Raw genomic sequence first — 24,814 nt, 5'->3', positions numbered from 1 at the left:
TGGTGCATTGCAGTAAGGAGTATGGTTTTCTGGCATTTCTTGACTTTTAAGTGCCCTGTTTCTCAGGCATAATGCCTTATTCTAATCAACACATTTGAGGTATTGCTTGCTAGTAGAGTCCAAACCTTTTAGTGTTCCTAAATTATTTTGCTAAACAAGAGCACAATTGCAAGTGATAATTATTGTATAAGTGAGCAGACATAGAAAGATCACAACCATACAGCAAACCAACCAGCTCCTCATTTACCTTGCACTTTTTCCGTCTCAGTACAGTTTCTAAACCTGCCATCTAGCAATTGCTGTATTGAAATCTGGAATAAATATTCCACAGCATTTTGCAATAAGAAGTATTGACCTCGTCTGAAATACTAGTTAGATTCACTCTTTAGCTGAGTGTATCCATCAATCCCTGAATATGTGAAAAATGAACAACATCCACTCTTAATGGGAGAGGCAGCATATGGAGATGTTCAAGAGAGTATAAATTAGCCCTCCGCACTAGAAACTAGTACTGTTATAATAACTCCGAAGTATTTCCAATTTATTTGTGATCACTATCTTGTGTTGGTATACTGGGTGCCCTGATAGTAGTACAATCAGGTAACAGGAACATAGGTAAAGTACTAATTTTAGCAGGAAGACCACCTGGGATATTAATACTAAGAGGTAGAGGTCTGGGGATCCAGAATACTGTACCTCTTACTATTAATACCCCAGGAGTGCAGTGTGCTAAAATAGTTACTTACCTTTGAGCCTGTTACATTATGGAGATGTACATACATGTGCATTCTACCGCCTCAACATCAGCCATCACGGTTAGTGTGTGTGTGTGAATCCCTCTGGGAAAAAAGTGCATTGGGGTAGGGGGGTGGGGGACAGGTCTATATGAATATATAAATACTATATCTGTTCATTTTTTTTTTACAAATTTAGGTACTGTTGTAATCTAGCCAATGGTTCAAAAGATTTAGTAAGTTGTATTTAGGAAAATAGACCCTATGGGTCTGTTATAATATTTATAAGGGGAAAAATATGGAGGATACATGTGAAATCAGTTGGATTTTTATTTTTACTTTGGTGATTGTACTTGTGTCTGCATTCTGTTTAATGGATTAAAATTAAGAATACACTTTTACCTCATGGTGGTAGCCTGTAAAATGTTGTTCTTCTAAGCAAGATATTTGTTGTATAGTGTGAATAGGACAAGACTGATAGATAGTTCCACAGGTTTAGTATTGTGTGAAAGGGTTATTAGGTAATTATTTTTGTAGCTTCTTAATGAATCTGAGCCCAAATTTACATTCATGGAAATATTCTTGTAGCGTTAAGTAATATTTTAATTAAATATCAACAAAGTGTTCCTTTACCCTATAAACGTGTTTTGTTATTTTGTTATTTTTATGTGTTTGTGCATGGTATATCACATATTACATACAGCATAGGCTTTGTGTACTTCTTGTTCTCCTCTGTCTTCTGCACACACTATGCCTCTGGTTCCCGGCTCCACCAAGTTCTCCTACACAGAATATGTCTATTTTATTAATAAGTCCCATTTTTTGTTTTGATCAGTACATTTATCGGCCTTAAAGGTTTATACATTCATCTATACTGCTTTGCTCATGTTGGTTTGAATTCCTTTTCTTCTAGTAGATGTAAAGTACAGCTCTCAGTAAATTGCCGCAGCAGGAGGCATAGGCATATCGTGTCACTATTCTTGGGACATGTAGCACTTACAAATGGCAATAAAGCAGCCCAGCCCACACTAACCTCAGTTAGCTCACACATCTCTGCCTGTTCTGAAACTAATATCTGATGGTAAGAACTGTTGAAGTTGTGAAATGAAATGAACAAAGTGAGATATACTTAACGGAACAATATCCGGCACTTCCAGGGAACCAAAAGGCAGAGATGTTATCTGTGTTAACTGGCAGACTTTTGCCTGCTATGAGCATCAGTTTTTTTAAGCTGTCAGCAGAAGTTTGTGTCTGAGGAGAAAACATGATGTGTTCTATGCAGCACTAATAATTGGGGACTGTGCACTCTGGTGCTACCACTTCGTCTGTGCCTATTTCAATATAGGGAGCTGAGATGCAGTTGAGCAACTTCATCTTTAAGCAGTGTCTGTCCATTTACCCAGCCCCCTCAATCAATTAAACCATTAAATTAAGGTTGTCACATACATGACAATGTGTTAATATCTAGCCTTATTTTCAGAAAGCCAGATATATAGAGAATTTGGCCTCATACGTGGGTGCCCAAAATGGACAGTTATAACTGGTTATCAACCAGTTCCCATGGTGCTGCATAACTGCAGTTAGTTAATGTACATATACAGATCAGGCCAAATGCAATTCCAGCCAGGAAATATAGAAAACAAGGTAGATTTAAATCATCCGATTTTTATTTTTGGTAGTAGCCTAGTAGGTGAAGCCCCATACATATGCAACTTGGAAGTAAAAGGGTGTATTTTATTCTCATGTTATACACGCGTGCATTAAACTCATAATTTAATGCTTGTTTTTTGCACACATCTTTGTATAACTTGCAATTTTATCACCTGATGCATAAACACCTTTCTAATAAGATCATTGGCTCACAGGAAAAGGAATAAAAAATGACTACATTTATGCTAGATGAAAATTTGGAAACTGTTCACAGAAATGGAGAGCCGTCACTGTTGCTTGGTTTTTTAAATAAAGATGTTGAGTCTAACTTTGATAAAGATTTATTTCTACTCAGCACCTTTGTTTCTTCCTTGATGTTATTGAGTTTCAAACATCATCTGGCTTTGCAACTGGATAGAAACAGCAGGATGATTCCACAAAAGTGTACCACTAGTTGTACAGGTTGAAAAATGATATCCTATGAAGAAGTATAGCCATAAAATATATGCATCAGACTCAATAAGATGATTTACGATAAATTAGGAACTTAAACATTTTGGTCCAAAAGAAGCACTGTCTTTCTAAAAGAAGCATAGTGGGAGGTGTGGCATTGTGCAGGATCGTAGATGTGTATTATCTAAACTTTGTTGTTTGTTCCTTTTGACCCATGTCAGCAGCCTTTTGGTAAGTGACTATAATACTCCATCACGCTACTACTATTACCACTATTATCAAAGCTGAAGTGAAACAGGAGATCAACTTACTGCCATATTTTTTTATTTTATTTTGACTTTTATTCTTATGATTTGACTTCTCACCACACAGGAAACCAAAGTCCTGTAATAAGTGATGGTTTGGATGACAATGATGAACCCATGCCTTTGCCTGAGGATCTCTCCACCAATGCAGGGTCACAACAAGCATCCAAGAATGAAAAATCTAATGGTAAGATGCATACAGTTTACTCACAATTTAGTGTCATCCCAGCTGGGAACTTAAGTAGGCTTCCAAGAGGATATTTGTATAAATTGTGAAGATCATTCATCACAGAGTGGCAGAGTGCATAATTGCACTACTTGTTTAACAGTGTTACACCTACTTTTGACCAGCGCGCAAAGATTCAAACATGGTTCTTCAGGTAAAATCACAGCCTACTTCGATAATCCTCTACAAAACGTTATTCTAAATTTATTTCCAACTGTTTTTTTGGCCATATTTAAGTTATTAAGTTGGTAACATAGCTGTCTTTTACTTCAGTGTTTTATTTACAGAATTTGTAATATTAAACCCAGTAGTTTATTTCCAACAAACGGTAGACTTGGTTTAATATGTGTAAACAGCACCTCATTAAAATTAGTGATTAAAGTCAATTCCAAGATGGTGCTAAAGTTTGCACCGTAGAAAACGTCTGTATAAATAGTGTTTGCTGTCTGCACCACTGGTTGCGTATTTAAATAATTTGGGTACACAGATTTGCACATAATTTCAATTAGATGCATAAGAAATCCCCAGATCCACTTATTGCTTAGATCAATCCTGCACAACAGAAGCCGCCATCTTTACTTGTAAAGGCTCATGCAGAAATGGCAAGATGGCATGTAAAAAAAACAGGTTTCACACTCTTGCACTTCTCTGTTGGATTTTACCACCTCTCTGAGACAGAAGCCTTGGTGTAAAATCTCCTAAACTACCCCTTATTGTGTACATCCACCCCTGTAAGGTCAATCAATTTGTTTATGTACACATATTAATGCACTTTCCCTTTAAGAATGAACTTACAATGTGCAAAAGGCTTATTGCTGAAGTAGAATGTCCATGTTAGAATGATATACCTCAGTGCTTTAGTCTAAAAGGGATAACCATCAGTAGTTCTGAGGTACAAAGAATAAGAAATTAGTATGATTTGTTCAACAGTTAAATATCTACATAATCTGATTTATAGATAAATCACATAAAGCTACCAATAGATTACCTACTACTCAGAGTGCCAAGTGATCATATATATGTGGGCCAAACTGGACTGGGTGTATGAACTGATCTTGTGGGACCAAATTAGTGTAGTCCACCAGTGACCACTCACATTAGTAGATCATTGTCAATAGCTGACTGGATCTTCCTGCAGTTGTAACCAAAATGGGAACAATCCCAAACAGCTGTTGATCAGGAAGGGCATTTCCATGTACACATGCAGAGTTTTAGGGTCATTTTAGACCAGAGTGACAATGTACGCAGAGCCACAGTTATAAATTTATTGCTGAAGTAGTCTTATGGTTGGAAAATATAATTCAAATGATCAACTTCTCTTTTGCATAAAGAATTAACCTTTTTTAGAATGTATCAAGAAAGTAAAAAAGAAAAACAGTAGTCATAGCTTCCTGACAATTCTGTCAGTTTTACTATCTCTTAAAATTCACTTGATAACAATACATGCTGGGCCGGATTTAATAGTAGTCACAGTAAGCTTTCGCCTAGGTGTGGCAGTGGTTCAAATATATGTATGTTGTTTTTTTCCTTTTTCATCAGCAGAATAAAAGTGAGTAAAAAGAAGTCATTAGTTTATATGAGGAGGGGAAAGTTATGTGTGATAGTGACACTATAATACTCTGTGACAGGTCTGGCAAACTACAGAATCATTTTTTGTAAAAGTGTGGCTCATGAGTGTAGGGGAGCTTAAGGTGCTAAATATTGTGTACCTACAATCCAACCCATCTTATATGTCAGGTAAAACTCTACCCTCTAAGAAGATAGGTTTGAAACAAATTTAACATAATTCTACCAGAAAGTAGAAAAATGGTTAATAACAATAATTAACAAATAACGTAATAATCAACTGAGAGATATACATTTTAAAAATAGTACTGTGTTCCCTCTCAAGGGATGGCTTTATATAAGTGTTCTCTTCCCACCCAATAACATATATGTAGTTTAACTTTGTGATCTTTTCCTAGCTGTAGAATAAGCAGAGTTGTGTGCAATCTTTACATCCACATTGTCGATGCAGCCAAGCCCAATTGCCAAACAACCAATCCAACACATTTTGTTCAGCAATGTGATCTTCAGAATATCACATTTATCAGAATATCACACTTAATTTGGGATTGTTTGGGGCTCATGTACCTTTATCATTTTTGAGAAGAAATAAAATTAGGTTTTTATTTGGGGTAAAGGGGGATCTGCTGGCACCTGCTTAACTACTAAGGGGCTCATTTAGAGTTGAACGTATGTCAATTTTTTGCGTAAGATATATATTCTAGCACTAACCACTATAATTACAGCTACATACTTCGAGATATATTTTTTTTCGTATCAATGTCTTCTTAGTAATAACCATTTATTAATAACTGTCAAAACACTACTCTTGTATGTATGACACTAAACTACATTACATTGTCTACAAAAGAGTAATGGAACTTTTATACTAACACTGTCTAATCACATCACTACGACATCTGTACTGTTGTGTGGCATAAGTATACACACTTTATATTCTAATCTTTATGCAATTGCTTTTGAGTTAGACGCGTGTCAAGATGTGTTCCGACTCAACATATGTACGTAAATACGTTTCAATAGACGCTTCTTTTCATATGCACATTTGAAGCAAAAATATGTCTACCTCTAAATGAACCCCTAAATGCAATCTTCACCCCTGGAAGCTTACTTAAATATCTTATCTTGGAACCTTAAATTTAGCATTCCTCTACCTAACCCACACTCAACAAAGAGCAATTTGCTTTTCCTATCAGATGAAACAATATTTTGCACTCCTGCAGTTGCCACCATCTGCGGCCATGTATGAACCTTTAGAAACCAAACCAACACAGTTCAGCAAAAAGAGGCGCATGATGTCAGTAACAATATTTTGGCAAAAGGAATGTATTTTTGCAGCATAAGACATGTCCATGTTAGAATGATATACCTCAGTGCTTTAGTCTAAAAGGGATAACCATCAGTAGTTCTGAGGTACAAAGAATAAGAAATTACTATGATTTGTTCAACAGTTAAATATCTACATAATCTGATTTATAGATAAATCACATAAAGCTACCAATAGATTACCTACTACTCAGAGTGCCAAGTGATCATATATATGTGGGCCAAACTGGACTGGGTGTATAAACTGATCTTGTGGGACCAAATTAGTGTAGTCCACCAGTGACCACTCACATTAGTAGATCATTGTCAATAGCTGACTGGATCTTCCTGCAGTTGTAACCAAAATGGGAACAATACTAAACAGCTGTTGATCAGGAAGGGCATTTCCATGTACACATGCAGAGTTTTAGGGTCATTTTAGACCAGAGTGACAATGTACGCAGAGCCACAGTTATAAATTTATTTTACTGGTTCCCAGTAAGAATTGTAGTAATTTTGCTTAACTGTCTGACAAACAAAAGGTAGCAAGGGACAGTAGTTTCAGGAATGAAAATTTTTTTTTTTATTAAAACTGTCTGGTGTGGGCGTTTTAATTAGCATGCTGTTATATTGTGACATGTTGATTCATATAGCACAGTAGCAGGATCATTCTGAATGATATAGAAGCCTCAGAACATGAACTGCTAGTCTTTATATATGAATCATTTTTTCCTTTTGGCATACAGCAGTGAAACTCTGCACGCACTTCCTACAGTTGACTGAAGCTTATATAAGCAGTGGAGCATGTTTTTTCATACTATGAGTTCAAAGATGTTCCTTTTAACTAAATCAGTTAGCTGTGTCACATGACCTCAACTGAAAGACCAGATTGACTCATTCGCCACCTGCATCTCACATCATTCCAAGTCATTCACATGATCCATTTATTCAACTACAGTCATGAGAAAAAGTTTGTGAACCTGTTCAAAATTCAGTATTTTTGCATTCATTTTAAATAAAATGTGTTTTGATTTTTAAGTCCTAATAATACTTAATATCACCTTTTCATATCTTAACTGAACACATTTGTTCCACATCGGTTAGAAAAGTATATGCACCTTCAGATATAAAAATTGATAGTCCCTACAAATAATGACTTTAACCAAATGTTTCCTGTACATATTGCCCAATCTTGCACATTGTTTTGAGGAACTTCATCCAATTGCTTTCTGTAGAACTACTTCAACTCACTGGTATTTTTTGGTTATTTTGTATATAAGGCACTGTAACCTTATTGTTTTATGCTATCCCTCTGTAGGTTATAAGCAAACTTAGGTGTTTGCGACTACACGTTGCTTAATATTTTTGGACTTCTGACCTTGCCATGCCTAAATTATATTATGCTATACCCCTGCCTCATAACTGCCCCAGAGCAGTGAGAATGTTAGGTCCTGCATTTTTCATTAATTGAACTTTTATAAGTTTCTCGCAATAAGAGTGACAGTACATTTTTATTGCATGTTTCACTTTTGTGTGTCTGAATATTTGTGCACATATAAAAGCCCTTAAATATTTCAAATGAGCATAGTACAAAAGCCATCCAATTTTATTGAGAGGACTACTCTCAATTATTGAGCACCTCATAAAATAAAAATGTATGGTTGGCAAGATGCTCACCTATATAAATGTGCCTTATCCATCCCTTGAATCTCTTTAAATTAAATTGACTTCTTATTTTTGCATATCTTTGCAATACAAGATGCATGAGTGCCACCATGTCACACATATTTAGAAATGTATCGATACTCACAGTTCCTCCTGTCAGAACATAGGAATATTTCCAACCTGCATTGACGTGATATTTTGACGTGTAGGTCCTTGTGCTTCCAGTATAAACGGAAGCATATACGCAAAAATATGTTCATGACATTATGCTAAAATAGAATATGCCACTGCATGAGCCACTTTTTGCATGTTCATAGATGACCCTTAATGTTTGCATAATTTAGGTGGCCTAGAGCTAGTAAAACCTTGGTAAAATCCAGTTAATTACATGTAAAAAATAATTATACATTCATTGCTTAATGTTCATAGTAGAGAAGTACACAAGGAAATAAAACACTGGATTAGTGTGCATTTAACTTCTCACTTCATGATCATGCCAGAACAATTTAATTTGCGTCAGTGAGGTCAGGATTTTTAAGGGATTGAAAACCCCAAGCTGAAACAGGCAATTTCACAATCAGACACCAAAGCAGCTGGTGTTCCTGGCCAAAGAGCATGACGCATGATTGGATGTCAGCATCACATCCAATCAGGTGAAAGCTCTTTCAGCCTTTAAGTCATATATTCTAAATTGATATATTTCTTCTGCTCTAGCCACTCTTTTGTAGATTTATGTGTATGTGTTAGGTCTGTTTCCTATAGCATTTGTTATTACTTCAATGACTTCAAGCCACTCAGGACAAACCATGAAATCCCCATTAATTTAAGACAGTGCTTCATTTTCTTTTAAAATAAGGTGTCTTGCTTATTCCAAAAAGTTCTCTGTCAACAGTCCATTTTACCATAGTTAGGTTCCTGTAGCAAATTTGAGACAGGCTTTCTTTTTGTAGAACTGTAGTTTCCTATTTGGTATCCTACCATACTCATCAGTTCTGTACAGTGTCTTTTGTTTTCCATTTAGATAAGGAATGGGCCATCAATTGTACATCGGATCTCTTTCTCATTAATTGGAACATGTGTGTCAAATGACTGCATGCACGGCTCCCCCGTTTAAATCCCAATGATCTTTACAAACAGAGTTCAAAATGAAGTGGTACCAGATTGTTACAGGATCTTCTAGCAATCTGCAGGCCCACATCCTTAGGTCGGATTGCTTAATCATGATCCCATATAAGGCATTACTATTAGATCAATGCTGTCATGGATCTAATAGTAAGTGCTACTGTAGTTACTAACAGATCCATTTTACCTTGAATCTATTAGCAATAAAATTATGGGAGAGCTATTGAGAGCTATCTGATGAATTTTGAAGGTCTCTCCTGGTTAAAACAAATTGTAAAATGTGAAAAATTTAAGTTTTAAAGAAACTAAGATAAAGTATTTCCCTGTTTCCATACCTAAAACTTCACAAGACCTTAATGATAAGTACACATTGTATCTAGCATCTCTAGACCATTGAGAAATATGCAAATATATTTCAGGACTGAATAGGTAAGGATACTTACTTATTTTTGAACATCCCCACCTGTGTATGGGGGATAATACAAACTGAAACTGTGGTTTTAACCAGTTGGGCTATTGTCACAGGAGATTGAGGCTTATTTGAAAAGTTACTGTTTGGCATATGTTTCAATTCTGGCCTAAAGTTTGGGGCTACCAAGAGATATATATTACTTTTATATTTTTTTATCATTTCCACCCCCCCCCTCCCGAGTCATAGAATATAACTAATTATATAAAAGGGGAGACATCCCTCTATCACTTGAGGTGTCTCTTAGAATTTTAGGGTTTGCTATAAAGGGTTTTTAGAGCCTACCTGGAAGACTAATGGTCTGCCCAGGAAAATGCCATTTGTTATACCTAATACTGTCTGCAGTATCCTAACCATTCAGATCTACAAAGAAAGAAAATTGTTTCACATATGTTAAATGACATTAGAACACTAAAGACACTTTTTTTTATTTTAATGCCTGTGTGTTTTTGCCTTTTCAAGAAGGGAATCATTACACTTTTAAACTAAAAAGTTGTTCTTTAGTGATTATTTTCAACCTGCAACATTCTGCATTACAATAGCTGTTGTATTTACAGTAGTCTGTATTTAGAAAGTTAGCACGAGATGGAGGTTATTCCTCTTCCGAAGCATGAAATTTGCTTGTGTTCCGCTCTTAGGTTTACCATACGTCTAAACATATCGACTTGTGCAGTCAACAAGGTTTTCCATATGCAGTTATGTCTTGTTTGTTTGTGTTTCACTCAGTGCTCCCAGTAGCTTGGCTGTCCTGCAAGACATGACATTACTTGAGGAACCAGCGCCTCTAAATTATGCCAGTTTCATGCTTCACCTCTTAAGTGAAAGAATGCTCTCTGTAGCTGGAATTGAGCGTCTATTTCTGAGTTTTGTCTTTTGCAGAATAGATGCCTTTTTAATGATTGTGTTATACCATTGAAGAGATGATGTTCTGTTATGGGATAAAATATAAAAAAAAGTTTAGATAGAGAGTATTCAGAAACATTAAGATTCATCAAGTGAATTGTCAGCATTAAATTGGCTTGTCTATTGCCAGCTATTGCAGAAATTTTCCAACCTGGAAAGAAATGGAAAATGAACTGTGTTCAAATGTTGCTTGTATGACAACATTCTGAAGTTTACCATATATATTTCAGCTGCTGCAACTTTTATAACAATGTTTCTTTTTATCTCTATTTTTGTTCACTTTCCACCTAGGCTTCTAGGCATTATGTAGCAAGCAAAAAAAAAATGGAGTTGCTCCTAAACTATGTTCACCTGGGAGAAAGTATTTTATCTGGAGAACTGTGTTCTCTTTCTACAGCTACAGAAGTGAGCATTTTAAACTCTGATAGTTAGGGGGTATATTTACTAATCTGCGGGTTTGAAAAAGTGGAGATGTTGCCTTTACCAACCAATCAGATTCTAGCTGTCATTTTGTAGAATGTATTAAATAAAGGATAACTAGAATTTGATAGGTTTTATAGACAACATCTCCACTTTTATAAATCCGCAGTTTAGTAAATATACCCATTAGAGTTGGAATCCAGTTGGGCTGTCGTACTACAGTGTTTGATCCTGGGACAGCTTCCTGTCCAGTTCATACCTGTCCTGGTCTGTGGGCTGGAAGAATACTGCCCAGAAAAAGGCATAACGTGCTCAATAAAATTCTCTCTCCCATTGGAGGTAAGCAAAAAAAAAAACACATGTACACAAGTACTGCATTGGGATTTACAGTGCTGAATACAACTGGGTTCTAAGCGACGTTATTAGACAGCAAATGTAGTTACTTTATTAGGAAACAACATCTCTTACTTAATGTGGAATTTGTGCAGTTTTCAAAAACGAAAAGCAATGGAAAACTATGCATTAATTAATATTAATTATACAGTGCTTAGTGGGCAGTAGTGACAACAGTAAGTACCATACACAACAAGTTATTTTCAGATCATACTTAATATATTATATGTACAAATAAAGCATATCATATTGGGGTATGTTTCATGAATCAGCAATGTACGTATGCACATTTAGCATCCCATTTCATTAGTACAGTTTGGTGTGTAAATTGTGTTATAAAAAATATATGCATGGAAGTTAGTTTTTTGAGGGGTTTTTTAATGACAATTGAGGAGAAATATATTTTTGCTTTCACTAAATGTTTGTGTTTTCAAAGTAAAAAAGGATAACATGGCTGTTTTTCTTATTATTTTTTACAATAATACTGGAAAGATCGCTGTTTCACTCTAAGTTAGCTGGAAAATAGCAGCAGTAAACTGACCTATGTGGGTTTTTAGTACGGATATTGACTGTTAGAGGAAGTCATCTTTATCTCTCGGTTGCATCTCTTCTGTGCCGATAAACTCCACACTAACTAGGGGTTTATCTAGAGTGATCTAGCTGTTACTGATAGAGAAGCAGCACACTTAGGAGAAATCTTTACTTTGGAAAAGAAGTTGAAATTATTACAACCTCCTTATTCCTTTAAAAGATGATCAGTATATAATGTGAGACAAATGTTGTAGACTTAAAGTGAGTCACAGATGCACTTAGTCTTTGATAGCAGATGCTTTATTTCCTGTACTACAAGTAACTGGCTGAAAACAGACACCTGCATGGTTTTTGTATCAATGTCTTAAAGGAGTATATTTATTTATCATTTTATTCTAACAATGCTTACATAACACTGAAAATCAATACAACTACTTTGTGTGGTCCATTAAACTCACTATATAAATTGTTTTGAAATTCAATCACAATAAAATACCTATACAGTCTGTTTCAGGAAGCTTGCTTAGCTGTCTTGTCTACCAGAATTATTACTGCACCACCAAAACCCCCTTTCCATTCTGTAGTATAATGATAGTGTGTTTTATACCTTAAACAGTGCATTAAATAGATCCAAGTACTGTGATGTGCTACCATATATAGCACAGTATAATGAAGTAAGCCAGAGGAGATGCAGGCCTGTTAACCCATGAAATGGGTGTTATGCTAATATGCAGTGCCGTAACTAGACATTTTAGTGCCTTGGGTGAGACAGGGCACCGGCGCCCCCCATCTAAGTGAGCGTGACATTTGCCGAGTGGGTGTGGCCAGCCTAATGTGGGGGTGTGGTTGGCACTTTACTGAAAAAATTCTGTTACACATATTTGCAAATGCATGAAAAGCTAAATGCATGCATATATATTTATATCTATATAGATATATGGCACTGGTTCTATATTAAAGTACAAACCAAATTATTGATATTAGAAGACAGATGTAAAATCAGAGAACATTGTCTCATGAGAGATCTTAATCATAAAGGCACTGACAGAAGAAAAACAGGATATTTTATAGGGGAGAATACATGATTTTTATAGAGGTGGAAATCAACTTTCCCTTTCACCAAAACAATCTGAATCATATTGGATGTATATAATCTGCTAAATTCTACATTTACTATCAGTAGCAAGCATTAGAGACAAATCCTCTATAAGAAAGTCAGTGCAACTTCATATTTTGCTCACTAAATCCTGTCTGGAGCGGAGATCCCAGGCACATACAGCTCCCTCCACTACCCTCCATTTTCTATCACTGATCTGTAACAAAGATCTACAAAAGTCACAACCTTACCGTGCGGGATATACAGGGGACACTTTGGTAAGTTGTGTATCCGGGAATTGTGAGCAAGTTGTGTATCCAGGAGGTTACAATTCATTCAGGGCATCAGAGGCAGTGGAACGCATGTGCGTTCCACCGAAAACAGGAAGTTCGGCATTTGGAACGCAAATGCGTTCCAAATGCCGAACTTCCTGCTTTCGGTGGAACGCACATGCGTTCCACTGAACTGCTTCTGATGCCCTGAATGAATTGTTGCTTGAATTAGAGCGTGGTTTCTTCTGGGCACAGAGGCAGGTAACGGGCGGCTGCGCCCCCTTGGGCTTGCACCCTGGGCACCGCCCGCACCGCCGTTGTTACGGCTCTGCTAATATAAGTCAGCAATTAGAGTAAAATGATAGGATGTTGATTATCCTATCACTTTTCTTTCGCTGTTGCTCCTTACAATAGGTAGACATCACTGCATGCAAAGCTGATTTACACTCAACAGGAAAACCTATACTATCTTCAACGATCCTCCCAGTCCAGACAGATTTATGTGGGACAGACAATGCATAGGGAAGCATATTTTGTTTTGTTAACCTTTTTGGGGCAAAGGCAAGGTCATAGAAGGCATAACAGACTAGAATGGTATAAATGTGACAAAAATACAGGATATAGGGTAACTTCGAGGTAAAGGGGGCGTGACAGGTACAAAAGACAGGTACAAAAGAGAAATGGAGGAGACAAGGCAGAAGTGAAGCAAAAGTGTGGGGGGGCGGAGCAGAGCTAAGTTGACAAGCTATGTGGGTAGAGGCAAAAAGACAAGGAGATTAATTTAAAGCAGCTTGTGCAAGTATGACAGCAGAGGGTAATAGCACTTTAATGCTGCACCCAGACCATGCAGTGACATCACAAGTAGGAGCTCTACTGTATACTGGTCACATGTGATGGAGCTTTTCTCTACAGAGGGGGCATGAGGAGCTCTATATATACTAGGGCATTTGACTTTGGATATGAACGTTGCAATGTATAGTGTGTGTGTGAGTCTATGGTAGATATGCTCTATACTGGGATATTGGAGTTGCACTTTATACTAATGACATGGTAGCTCAACAGTGTATGGGGCATGTAATGGAGTTGTATTATATACTTGGGATATGGAAGCTTTTCTGTATATTGAGGCCATAGGAGCAGTATTGTATATTGTGGATACAGGCTGTATTATGTTCTGATGGCTCTAGAGCATAAGAGTTCTACTATATATTGTGGGAATTGAAGCCATACTGTATACTGTAGGCATTGGTGATGTTATGTAGTGAGAGTATTGGAGTCATAATTTATACTGTTGGGATTCATGCTGTATACTTTAGGCATAGCCATGGAAATGCTATACTGTGGGCATGGAGGTGACAATGTATACTGTGGGCTTAGAAACTGACATTATGGACCATGCACACTATTTCATTTCCAAAAAGATAGTGCATTATGAGTGATGAAAAATGTCCTTCAAAACAATATACTGACTACACAGCAAGGGACATTGTTCCATAAAACCAGTTTGTTCTATTTTATAACATTTTTTATCCTTTATGCACCCAAATGCCTGTAAAAAATAAAAATAAAAAAGATACATATTTATGAATTGTGGCCAAGGACACTGCTCATTTGGGCCACTTCGTTGTGCTTTAATGCAGAATATTGCCAGCCCACCACTGGGAGAGTCTTTCTCATCATGTGGAAATTCTGAAATTGTTAGAAAGAAGCTTCTGAGACTAAAGCTTTCCTCTGGGAAATTCCAAGACTCTACTGGGAAATTTGGGTTAGGGAATCTCTGTCATATACTGTGATGAAACGAGTGTGATAACACTGTAACCATCCTGTTCCTCATTTCCCACATAATGTGGATTATAGCAGGTACTTTTTGTGGCCCTTGCTTTTGTTGCCCAGCTCAACAGACTGCAACTGCAGTGTTTAATTGCATGTGGATGGAGGGGGACATTGTAGCTCATTGTAAGTATGTATATTGTTTGTTGTATATTGGTGATGTGGCAGTGAGGTTGTTGTTCATTGTCCTTGAAGTGAGGCTGGGGGATCAGGCTGCGGGATGCTGGAGGAAACTGGTATTGTTCCCACGAGACTGGTTCGGAAGGGCCATCTGACCGAGGGGGTTCTGTGGAGGAACGGCTCATATGCACTCCCCTCTCCAACCCCCCCTAGTCCAACACTGACCAATGTTTAAAACAAGGAGGGACCCAGGGGTTTGCCCAGAGAGGGGAAAGCTTTGCGGAAATTAGACTGTAGATATAAGGAGCCACTCCATGGGTGGAATGGGTGTTCAGGCTTTGATTTGATTGCCGGAAGGTGCATGGTCTGGTTTTGAGTTGTCGTTCTCTACCAGAGTCTACATATGCAGCTGAGAGAGATCCATGGGTCATCAAGTCTGGACAGCAAGGTGACTGTAACTCCTTAAGCTAGAGGGGTAAGGGACAGATGATGTTTCTATGATATGTTCCTCATATGTGAGAGCACTTTGCCTTCACTGACAGTTATACATTCATAAAAAACACTTTTAATACAAGCCACTATTCTCCAAATATAAATATATGTTTTGGAAAAGTAACATATCTATTCTTTAAATATAAATATATATTTTAGAAAAGCGAGATCAATACTCTCCTAATGTTAGTCTGGTCACCCCTAGTTAAATGCATGTTTCATTGAATTTTTAAGTGAAAAGAAGTTAGTACAGCCTGCACATGATGACATATGTCTGCACATTTTAATGAACAGTTATTATTTATTCCCTGAATGTAACATATTTAAACAAAATAAAGCAGCGAATGTGTCATGTGCAACAGTTTGGGCACCCTATCAGTCAGTACTTGGCAACACTACAGCGACAATTGGTTTTCCACTACTGAATGTATTAATGGTTCCCCACACCTCTTAGATTGTAAGCTCATTTGTATCATTGTACAGAGCTGTGTAATATGGTGGCGCTTTATAATATAAAGACATATAATGGCATAAATCACAGCTTACAAACACTTGTCTTCTATGAAGAACTCTTCCAGCTTTTAGCATGTACTGCTCGTTTCAGATTTCCTTACAGATTTTTAATAATGTTCAAGTTTGAGGACTGTATAGGTTATTGTGAATCCTTAATCTTTCATATTTGTGAGAACTTCATGGTTGATTTTGAGGTACGTTTTAAATTGTTGTCTTGATGAAATAACCAACTACTTTTCAGTTTAAATTCCTTTACTGACTTTGTGTGATTTGATTTTAGGATTTGTTGATATTTAGTTTAATTGTGACTTCCTTTCATCCACCCAGACACTGGCTGCTACACAGTCCCTGAGCATTACAGAACCACCCACATGCTTATTGGATGGCAAGATATTCTGTTCTTTAAATGTTTCGCCTGTCTTTCTCTTAATGTATATTCGGGGTTGTGGTCAAAAAGTTCAGTTTCATCAGTCCACGACACTTTGTTTCAAAAAGTTTTTGGCTTATCTAAGTATTGTTTTGCATATTTCAGACATTGAGTTTTTGATGAGATCGTAGGAAAGGTTTTTGTTCTGACAGTTCTTCCATGCAGATCATTTTTGTGTGTGCAGATCAAGCAACACTGTACTTTGGACATGTGGACCACTACTCCAGTGTCAGCTAAATCTTTGTGCATGTTCTTTGAAGTGATATGTGAGTTCTGCTTTGCATATCAGACAAGTTTACAAGTAGTTGTAGCAACGATTTGTATGGGTCTTACAGATATTGCTTTGATTTCAACTGATCCCCTTAACTATAATTTCTTTATGATGTTTCTGACAATGCAAAATTCACTTTCCTTTATTTTCAAGTCCTTAGTCTGCTGCTTAGAGGAGCCCAAGGTGGTTAAGAGTTGGCACCCAGGAGCCTCTATAGAAACCTGGCACACAGTGCATATTGATGATGTCATCATGTCACTGTGAGCATGTTTATCCCAGTACATGGGATGTTCACTTATCACATAGTTATTATTATTATTATTATTATCTTTTATTTATTTTATTTATAAGAAGCCACAAAGAGTCTGCAGCGCCTTACATAACATATACAGAAAGCATTGATCCATAACACATAACATGATACATGAAGAACAAAACAGACATAATGAATGAAAATACAGGTAACATGGTAATGCAGATCAAATTATTTGCAGGGCAGTGGGTGAGAGTGATGGTAGTAACCAGCGAGAAGTAGGCCTAAGCTTAAGAAAACAGGGTTAGGTAAGCAGGTCAAGAGGTACACAGGTCGATGGAATATTAGAAGGAGAACACAAGGAAAGATGGTCATGCTCATGAGAGCTTACATCCTAAATGAAAGGAGGAGACACAAATAGTGTGGTATCGACTGGGGGAGTGGGGGTGAAAGGGAGTTTGGAGGAAGGCTGATAGGCTTGAATAAAGAAATTTAGAAAATTGAGGCAGGCAGCAGTACTGAGGATAGACTTAAAAAGGGGCAAGTTGAGAGTCAGGTAGGCCAGAGAGAAGAAAGTTACAGTAGTCAAGACAAGAGATTACAAGAGAGTGAAAAATAGTTTTGGTGGCCAATAGATGCCAGTTGTCCCTAACTTTAAGGAACAGACCCAGGTTTTAAAGATTTGTCCTTGCAAATTTGAGTCTTTGGAAATGTCTAATTCCAAATTTTCTGCATGTTAGATGTTATTATTGCCATATATTCTTATTAATTAGGCTTTAGAAGTTAATATCTAATAAACGAGCACACCAAATTTTAAAATGCATACTATTAACCCATTTAGCAAACATGACATGATGCAGATAGGAGTAATCTAAGCTCCACTGTGTGTGAAATCTATGTACTTGCTCAGCAGCAAATTGTCCCTGGATAATTTTTGAGAATGTTGAGAACTACATCATAAATACTCGTATATATTTATACTGTACCTGATCAGAAACAGATGTTAATCTGCGATGATGAAAGTTAGGAGCTCTTAGTGCTGGATGTAACCAAAACCTGTGAGTTTGGTTTGTCTAATTATGGGTATGGTTTTTACACACCCAATGAAAAATATTAAAAACTTATTTTTAGAGATCTATAATTGTGTACAATGCAGATCACCTAAACAGTATTCAATACAGAGCCCACCATACATTTAATGGAGCACTCTAGTCACCACTATACAAAACACATTTCATACTAGTGACCATTATATAATATAGAACCTATTCTGGAAACCACTTCTACAGACTACCTAAATATGTGGTGGATTAAAAATGCAGACCCCCAAATCTATTCTTCATTTACATTACAGGCTCCTTATATTTGGTAGCTATGCAATGGAGACCCCCACATTTCTGGTGGCAATATAATGCTGACCCCCCCCACACACACACACAAATTTACAGTAGCAATAAAAAGCAGTCCTCAAATCTCCGGAGTCCAATAGTTTACCCAGTGAACTTTCAGTCTTGTGCTGAAATTCTGTGATGTGACGTTTTGCTTGTGCCAGTAGATTATACTCTCTGAACAACCCTCAGTGTTGTAGTGATTGGCTCCATCCTTTTACCAGTCGGAGTGCAATGAAGTCCTGAATTTTGGTTCAGATTGGCTAGTACAGTCCAACAATCACCATGCCAAGAGCTTAGTGAGTATAATGACTTTTCTCCACAGTGGTGGGCATGATGAATTTGACACTTTGTTTTTCTGGATCATGAAATAGAGAGATTGGGGGGGGGGGGGGAATACAGCTGTAACATATACAGAAAATAATGTTGTATTTTTTAGATTTCAGTTTAATTTGTTGTGTAAAGGTGAGAGGTACTTATCAGTGTTTGAAGAGTGGTTCACATTTCCTGTAATATCTCTTTCCGTTAATGCATTTGAAATAGAAAAAACAACAACATGGCGGTGGCATTTACAGACTAAGCAATAGTGAGGTGACGTCCTTGGCATAATTGCTAACTGTCCCTATTTCACAGTGATAGTCCCAAGATTTGTCCCTGCAATATTTTGTCCTTGAGAATGGAAATGTCCCTATGTTTAAACATTGGCGTACTGAGCAAAAATGTTAAACGCAATTCTTACCATCTCTTTTTATTTTCTGAGCCTTATATGTTTAGCCTTAATGTAGTAAAGTATCTAAAAATCCAATCAAAGAGAATTGTAATGTAGGTCAGTAAACATGCCATAATCAGAACTAATACTCCAAGGTCCACCGAGACAGTAGGGCATGTGATGTGCTTAGAGGCATCTACATAGTACCTAGGTGTTCCTGGAAATAATTTTAAAATGTTGGCAACTATGCTTTGGTACAATTTAACAAATATGGTAGCCATGTTCTTCATTTTAAAGATGAGCAAAAACGCAGCTGATTGACAGTGGTGCAAATTTCCAATATACAGTCAGCTTTTCCTTCACCACTCTGCGGAATGCCATTTTGTACTGTATTTGTAAATTTGCACTTTGCATAATTCATAGTCTAAGAATAGAGCTGTTATGGCGACAGCTAATTAATTCTGCTGTGTGTTGTGGTTGGGACAGGTCTGGGGACACTTCAGGTCAAATTCCTCTGGTAAAATGTGAGAAATTTTGCAGCCAAATATGGAATGGGCAAATATCTTGTGTAACAGTTTTGATAATCTTGCTCCTTTCTCCTTAGTATATAATTTCAATTGTGCCCATAGCCCACCACATTTCAAGTCTACCCAACATCTACACAGTGATGACATTTTCTGGGTTGGAGCAAATTAAGGCAAAACCAATGCACTGGGAACCTATGACATAGTGGCGGGGGATCTGTGTCACTGGTTCCTTTTGATTTGTTAGGGTGCATTCCCATGAACATATGTTCATTCCACAAAATGGCTACTTTCATTGTGAGGAGGTGAGAGGTACAGTAATGTTTACTCAAAATACTCTGTACTCACCATCTCTCATGAAGTAGCTAGACATTTGTGCAGCAAGAATTGGAACAGGCATAGAGGAAGTTGCTCCAGTGCCTGTGTGGCAGCTGGCTTCTTCTGGCCCCATTAAAGCAGGAGATAAGGTTAGTTTCTCAAGGCTTCAACAGGAACTGAGTTTTTAAAAAGACCACAGAATATCTGCATGATTCTCTCAGCCTGTTTGCAGGCTAGGATTTGTGGGATGGCAGATGTTTCCAGCTAAAGGAACATAAAACCAGGCAAAGTTCCTATGTGATAAAAATATAAATAAATAAAAAGGTCAAAAATAAAGTGTGTAAAGGAAAACTTTGTGGATGATGGATCCACTGTCATTAACTTCATAAATTAAATGGAAATTTTAGGTTATTTTAGGAGACACAAGGAAGTTTGCGTTTAATCTTCTTTTTTTTGTGAACAACAGGCACCATCTCTCTAACCAACACAAATAGGCTATAGATAGAAAATTTTCTATACTTATTTATATAATAAATACCACTGTTTACAATGATTGTGTTTTGGAATAAGTGACTTTCTAGCACATGTGTTGCACAGGTGTAAAAGTCAGCACTATGTAAGCTCTATTATTTGCCCCACCCTAATTAGTTTAGACTTTTCCAGTTTTCTTCTAGCATGCTGCTTTCCTATTTGAGGAGAATGCCTATTTGTAGTATATTAATAATGTGCCCACCCACCTTGCTGTTTCAGTAATTCTCTAGAAAATCAATCTGGGCCTGAACGGAAATGCAAGTGAAAACGGCACAACAAAGTCATGACTACTGCCAGGTCTTCCCCGTTCGTTAATGTAAACATTTCTGTTTTTCGCTCCTAAAATGCAGCTCAGTTTAGCCTCGTTTACAATCTAAATTATTCATGAGAGAGTGAGTGGACATCTGCATTATGTTTATTATATGTGTCACTTCTGTGTGTTTGAATGTTTGTTTATTACATTGGTCTAAATGCAGCTAAATATTTGCATTCCTGTATAAAGTGTGCCAGAGAGGCGCAAAGGTCATGCTATTGAAAGCATAGGTTCTCCATTACCAGCACCTCCTGAGTACATGTAAAATTTGAGTCTAAATGCACCTTCTGTACCCCTTAGCAGGGGAGCACAGAGCGAGGGCGCGAGAGCTACGCGCATGCGCAGCAGCTCCGTTTAGGCAGCGCTGTCCATTACAGCACCGCCGTGGACGCTTCTTTGACAGCGCCGCGGCTGCTGTATAGGACAGTGCAGCTATAGTGGCCATTTTTATTTAGCGCAGGGGGGGGGGGGGGTTCTGGAGACTCAGAAACCCCCCCTGCATGCGCCACTGCAAAGATTTTGTTTAAACTATCCTGTCCCACATTATGAAATGTTGTTTTTGGATGAAGGTTCATAAATATTTGCATGCATGTTCCTTGCCTGTACTCCATTCCTGTAGCATGGCACCAGCAAAATCTGCCTGAGTGCCATTCAAAACTCTTCGCTGCTGAGCCTATTTTGGAACTTTTTGGGCTGGTCACATTTTAACATCATTATCAGTAAGTTATTTGTGCGTTACTTCAGAAAATGCAATTAGTTTAGCTTATACATCATGTAAAAGCAAAAAAAAACTACCGCAAATGGCCAAAAAATGTTTTTTAATGAAATTGCAAGATGGTGAACTAAAAGAAAATATGCATATTTTTTTTTCTAAACACCACCAAGAAATACTTTGTGGTTCTTCTTTTTGCATCAATCTACCTTTCCAAAACAGCAACAAGTACGTTTCTAGTTTTTTTATAATAAAATCTGCACTTAAAAGTAATAAAGTTTATTGTTGGCTATTTTGCACAATTTTGTACTAAATGCATAAAATTTGTAGGAACAATATCGGTAGCCCAACAAGTCATACCATTTTGGAAACTAGACAGCCTACTGCTTGATTTGAGTGTACATTTGAATGTATTGAATGCAGGATGGGGGAGATGTGGACATTATAATAACCTCCTTCACAGGATTTCTCAATACTTTCTTTAGTGTATGGTGTTATTGCCTGGTGATCACCTGAAAAAAACTACTAAGGGGCACATTATTTGATAGATGTGACTGCTCTCTTTCAAACACAGATGCCTTTGAGTCTCTAGGTGCCAGTGTGGGAGAGATTTGTGCATTAAATCTTTGGCTCCTTAATGTCTGGTGATCATATGTGATCACCAAACAGTGACTACTAAAGTCTAAAATGCCATATCATTTGAAAGAGGGGACTCCCATTATTTAGGAGTTAGTTGTAGGACACAGATAAGTATACTTGTAACTTCTTCGAATACCTTGTGTGCTAAGGACAAGTCCTACTCGGCCATAGCACTGAATGGGCAAAAATGAACACTGAAAAAGTTTGTAAGACGTAGAAGGAAAAGGAAGCTGCAAGCTCTGTGGCTTTTTATTAGTATGCAGTGTGTCAAATTTGTGGGTGCAAAAGCATGCTAGGTGTGTTTTAAGTATCAAGAAAATGGTTGTTAAGCCAAACATCTGCAGTTCTCAGTCCTAAAGTTTCCCTGTGTTTATATCCTACCTTTGGACCCGTCACCAATATAAGACTTTGCTCACGCACTTCCTGAGAAGTCTGTGGTTTTTTGGGTGTTTTTTTGCATGCGAAATCTCTCTGTTTTATCAAATCTTATATTTTCTTGTAAGACAAGCAGGATCTTCAGTTTGCTTTTTGAGAAAGACAGAAAACAAGATGAAACATTAGCATAGCTGCCAACTGTCCAAAATTCAAGAGCAGTCCCAGGTTTTAAAGATTTGCCTAGGAAACTGCAATGGTCCTATTTCTCAATGCTGAGAAACTATGCACCACAAACTTAAAACACTACATAACATCTTATTTTGGATAGTGGAAACAGTTTTCATCAGTTTTGTTCTTATTATTTGGGATAATAAAATTTAATAGAATTACATATAATGAAGAAAAGTAATATAAACACTAAAAAATGTTACTACAACCGGGTTCAATAAATATATCACTATGGAGATTGTAGATCACCAAGCTCCACCTGTGGCAGTATTGTATATAATGTGCTGCGATCCTCCATCTCAGCAGCAGAGTGTCCCTGGGAATTAATGTAAAATGCAGTACAAAGGATTGTGTACAAAGGGAGAGATGTATAATAAATGCTACATCCTGTAGACCTAGAATATACATAGCCCTAAGTCAAATGTTTTTCCTAAAGTATTGCAAAACTATATGTCTTAATAAATAAATAACATGTTGTGAGATAGTAGATATGTTTTGAAAGACAACATATTGACTTTGTTGTCTAAAAGACATTTGGCCAACTGACCCACCATCCCACCCACCATGCTAAAACTGGTATAATTTTTTGCATTGCCGATTTTAAGCTCATTTTTCAGCACAACAGCGTCATTGGAAATTTACCCCAAAACCCTAGTGATCTCACTGCATTAATGACAGACCACTAATAAATCCTGGAAATGATAAAACCAAAATTAAAGCCTCTTGCTACTAATTTAATATAATACAATAATGAAGTTTAGTAACGAACAACATTCTTTCATTAAACGTGTTCCTGAAGGTAAATTTCAACTTTTCTCACAGTCATTTTTCTTTGGCCACTCTTCCGGAATGTCCGAGAGTCTCCCGAATTCCGGGTAGATCTCCTGTACTCCCGGGAGAGGAGGCCATTCTCCCACATCCTGCCCACTTCAGTAGGAGTCTCAATGGAGCACTTCTCTGCACCTGTCCCCCTCCGTCCTCACTCTTCACATTCCCCCCCCCCCCCCAAATCTCCAGAAGGGAAAGAGAAAAAAGTGTTAAGTATGTTTTTAATGCATACTGTAATAAAGTGAGTCAATGTATAATGTACTAAAGAAAGCAAATCCTTCACTTTATATTCAGGCAACTGACTAGTTGGTATATGTTGGTATGCCATTCCGCCACTTCTCCTATTGCTTTCATTGTAAAACTATTAAATTACATTTACTTTTCCATACACCCACTTCTACCACTAACTATGTCACATTAGCTGTGCCTCTTTGTCTTTTATTCAAACAGGAATTCCAAAGCAGGCAACAATATAGCACTGAACCTGAGCCATATAAACAAAATGCCCGGATCTAGGCCCTAGCCTATTTGTAAGCATTTAGCATTGTGCTAAATGCTTACAAATAGGCTCTGAAGTACACAACCTAAAAGTCTCTGCATATGCTGTATGGGAACAGGGTAGAAAGCTGACTATTCATTACCATTTGCCATAAGAGGCCCCTACCCAGGCTCTTTAACTTATCTACCAGCTTCCTACTTTAGCTTGTCCACTATACTTGAAAGACTTTGAAGGATATGTTATTTTGTTCCTGGACCCTAAATTACTTACGAGCGGAGTGCTAAGGATGGTGTCAATGTTGACATACACTGCACAAATAATGGGACAGCTTTAAATGACTACCTGCTACCAAAGTGACTGGAATTCTTCTACTCTTTGTGACGACGGCAAATATCAGATTGGCTTATGGACATATATGTGCTGTTGATTGTCCATGATCAAGTGGCATAAGTGTAGAATTTAGTGTGCTGACAATATTAAGAATTATTAAGCATTTCTTTACACTCCTACTTCATTATTACTTTATTACTATTAGTACTATCCTAAGACACAAAGATATACTGGATAAAAGTGAGCTGCATTACGAATCTTCTGTAACTGTCATAACATCAGATATATTAATAAGCCGGTCTGCTACACAAGTGTTTTACATATATATTAATATTTATACATATTAGTATTACATACTATATTCAGTAAATTTCTAAGACCGACCGATCCTGTGATATTTAACA

General features: G+C 37.2%; 1 protein-coding gene across 6 annotated transcripts in view; it reads left to right on the top strand.

The window, feature by feature from the left end:
- IKZF1 (IKAROS family zinc finger 1) overlaps positions 1 to 24,814 on the top strand; it is an 83,344-nt gene that overhangs the window by 22,860 nt on the left and 35,670 nt on the right. For all 6 annotated transcript variants that reach the window (XM_075212650.1, XM_075212647.1, XM_075212646.1 and 3 more), the window contains one exon: positions 3,210 to 3,329. In XM_075212650.1, coding sequence (XP_075068751.1) covers positions 3,210 to 3,329 — 120 coding nt within the window. The remainder of the gene's footprint in view (positions 1 to 3,209; positions 3,330 to 24,814) is intronic.

The sequence above is a fragment of the Mixophyes fleayi genome, chromosome 5, assembly GCF_038048845.1.
Source record: "Mixophyes fleayi isolate aMixFle1 chromosome 5, aMixFle1.hap1, whole genome shotgun sequence".
NCBI classification, from domain to species: Eukaryota; Metazoa; Chordata; class Amphibia; order Anura; family Limnodynastidae; genus Mixophyes; species Mixophyes fleayi.
The sequence above is the reverse complement of the archived record's forward strand: the minus strand, read 5'-3'. Positions and strand labels throughout refer to the sequence as shown.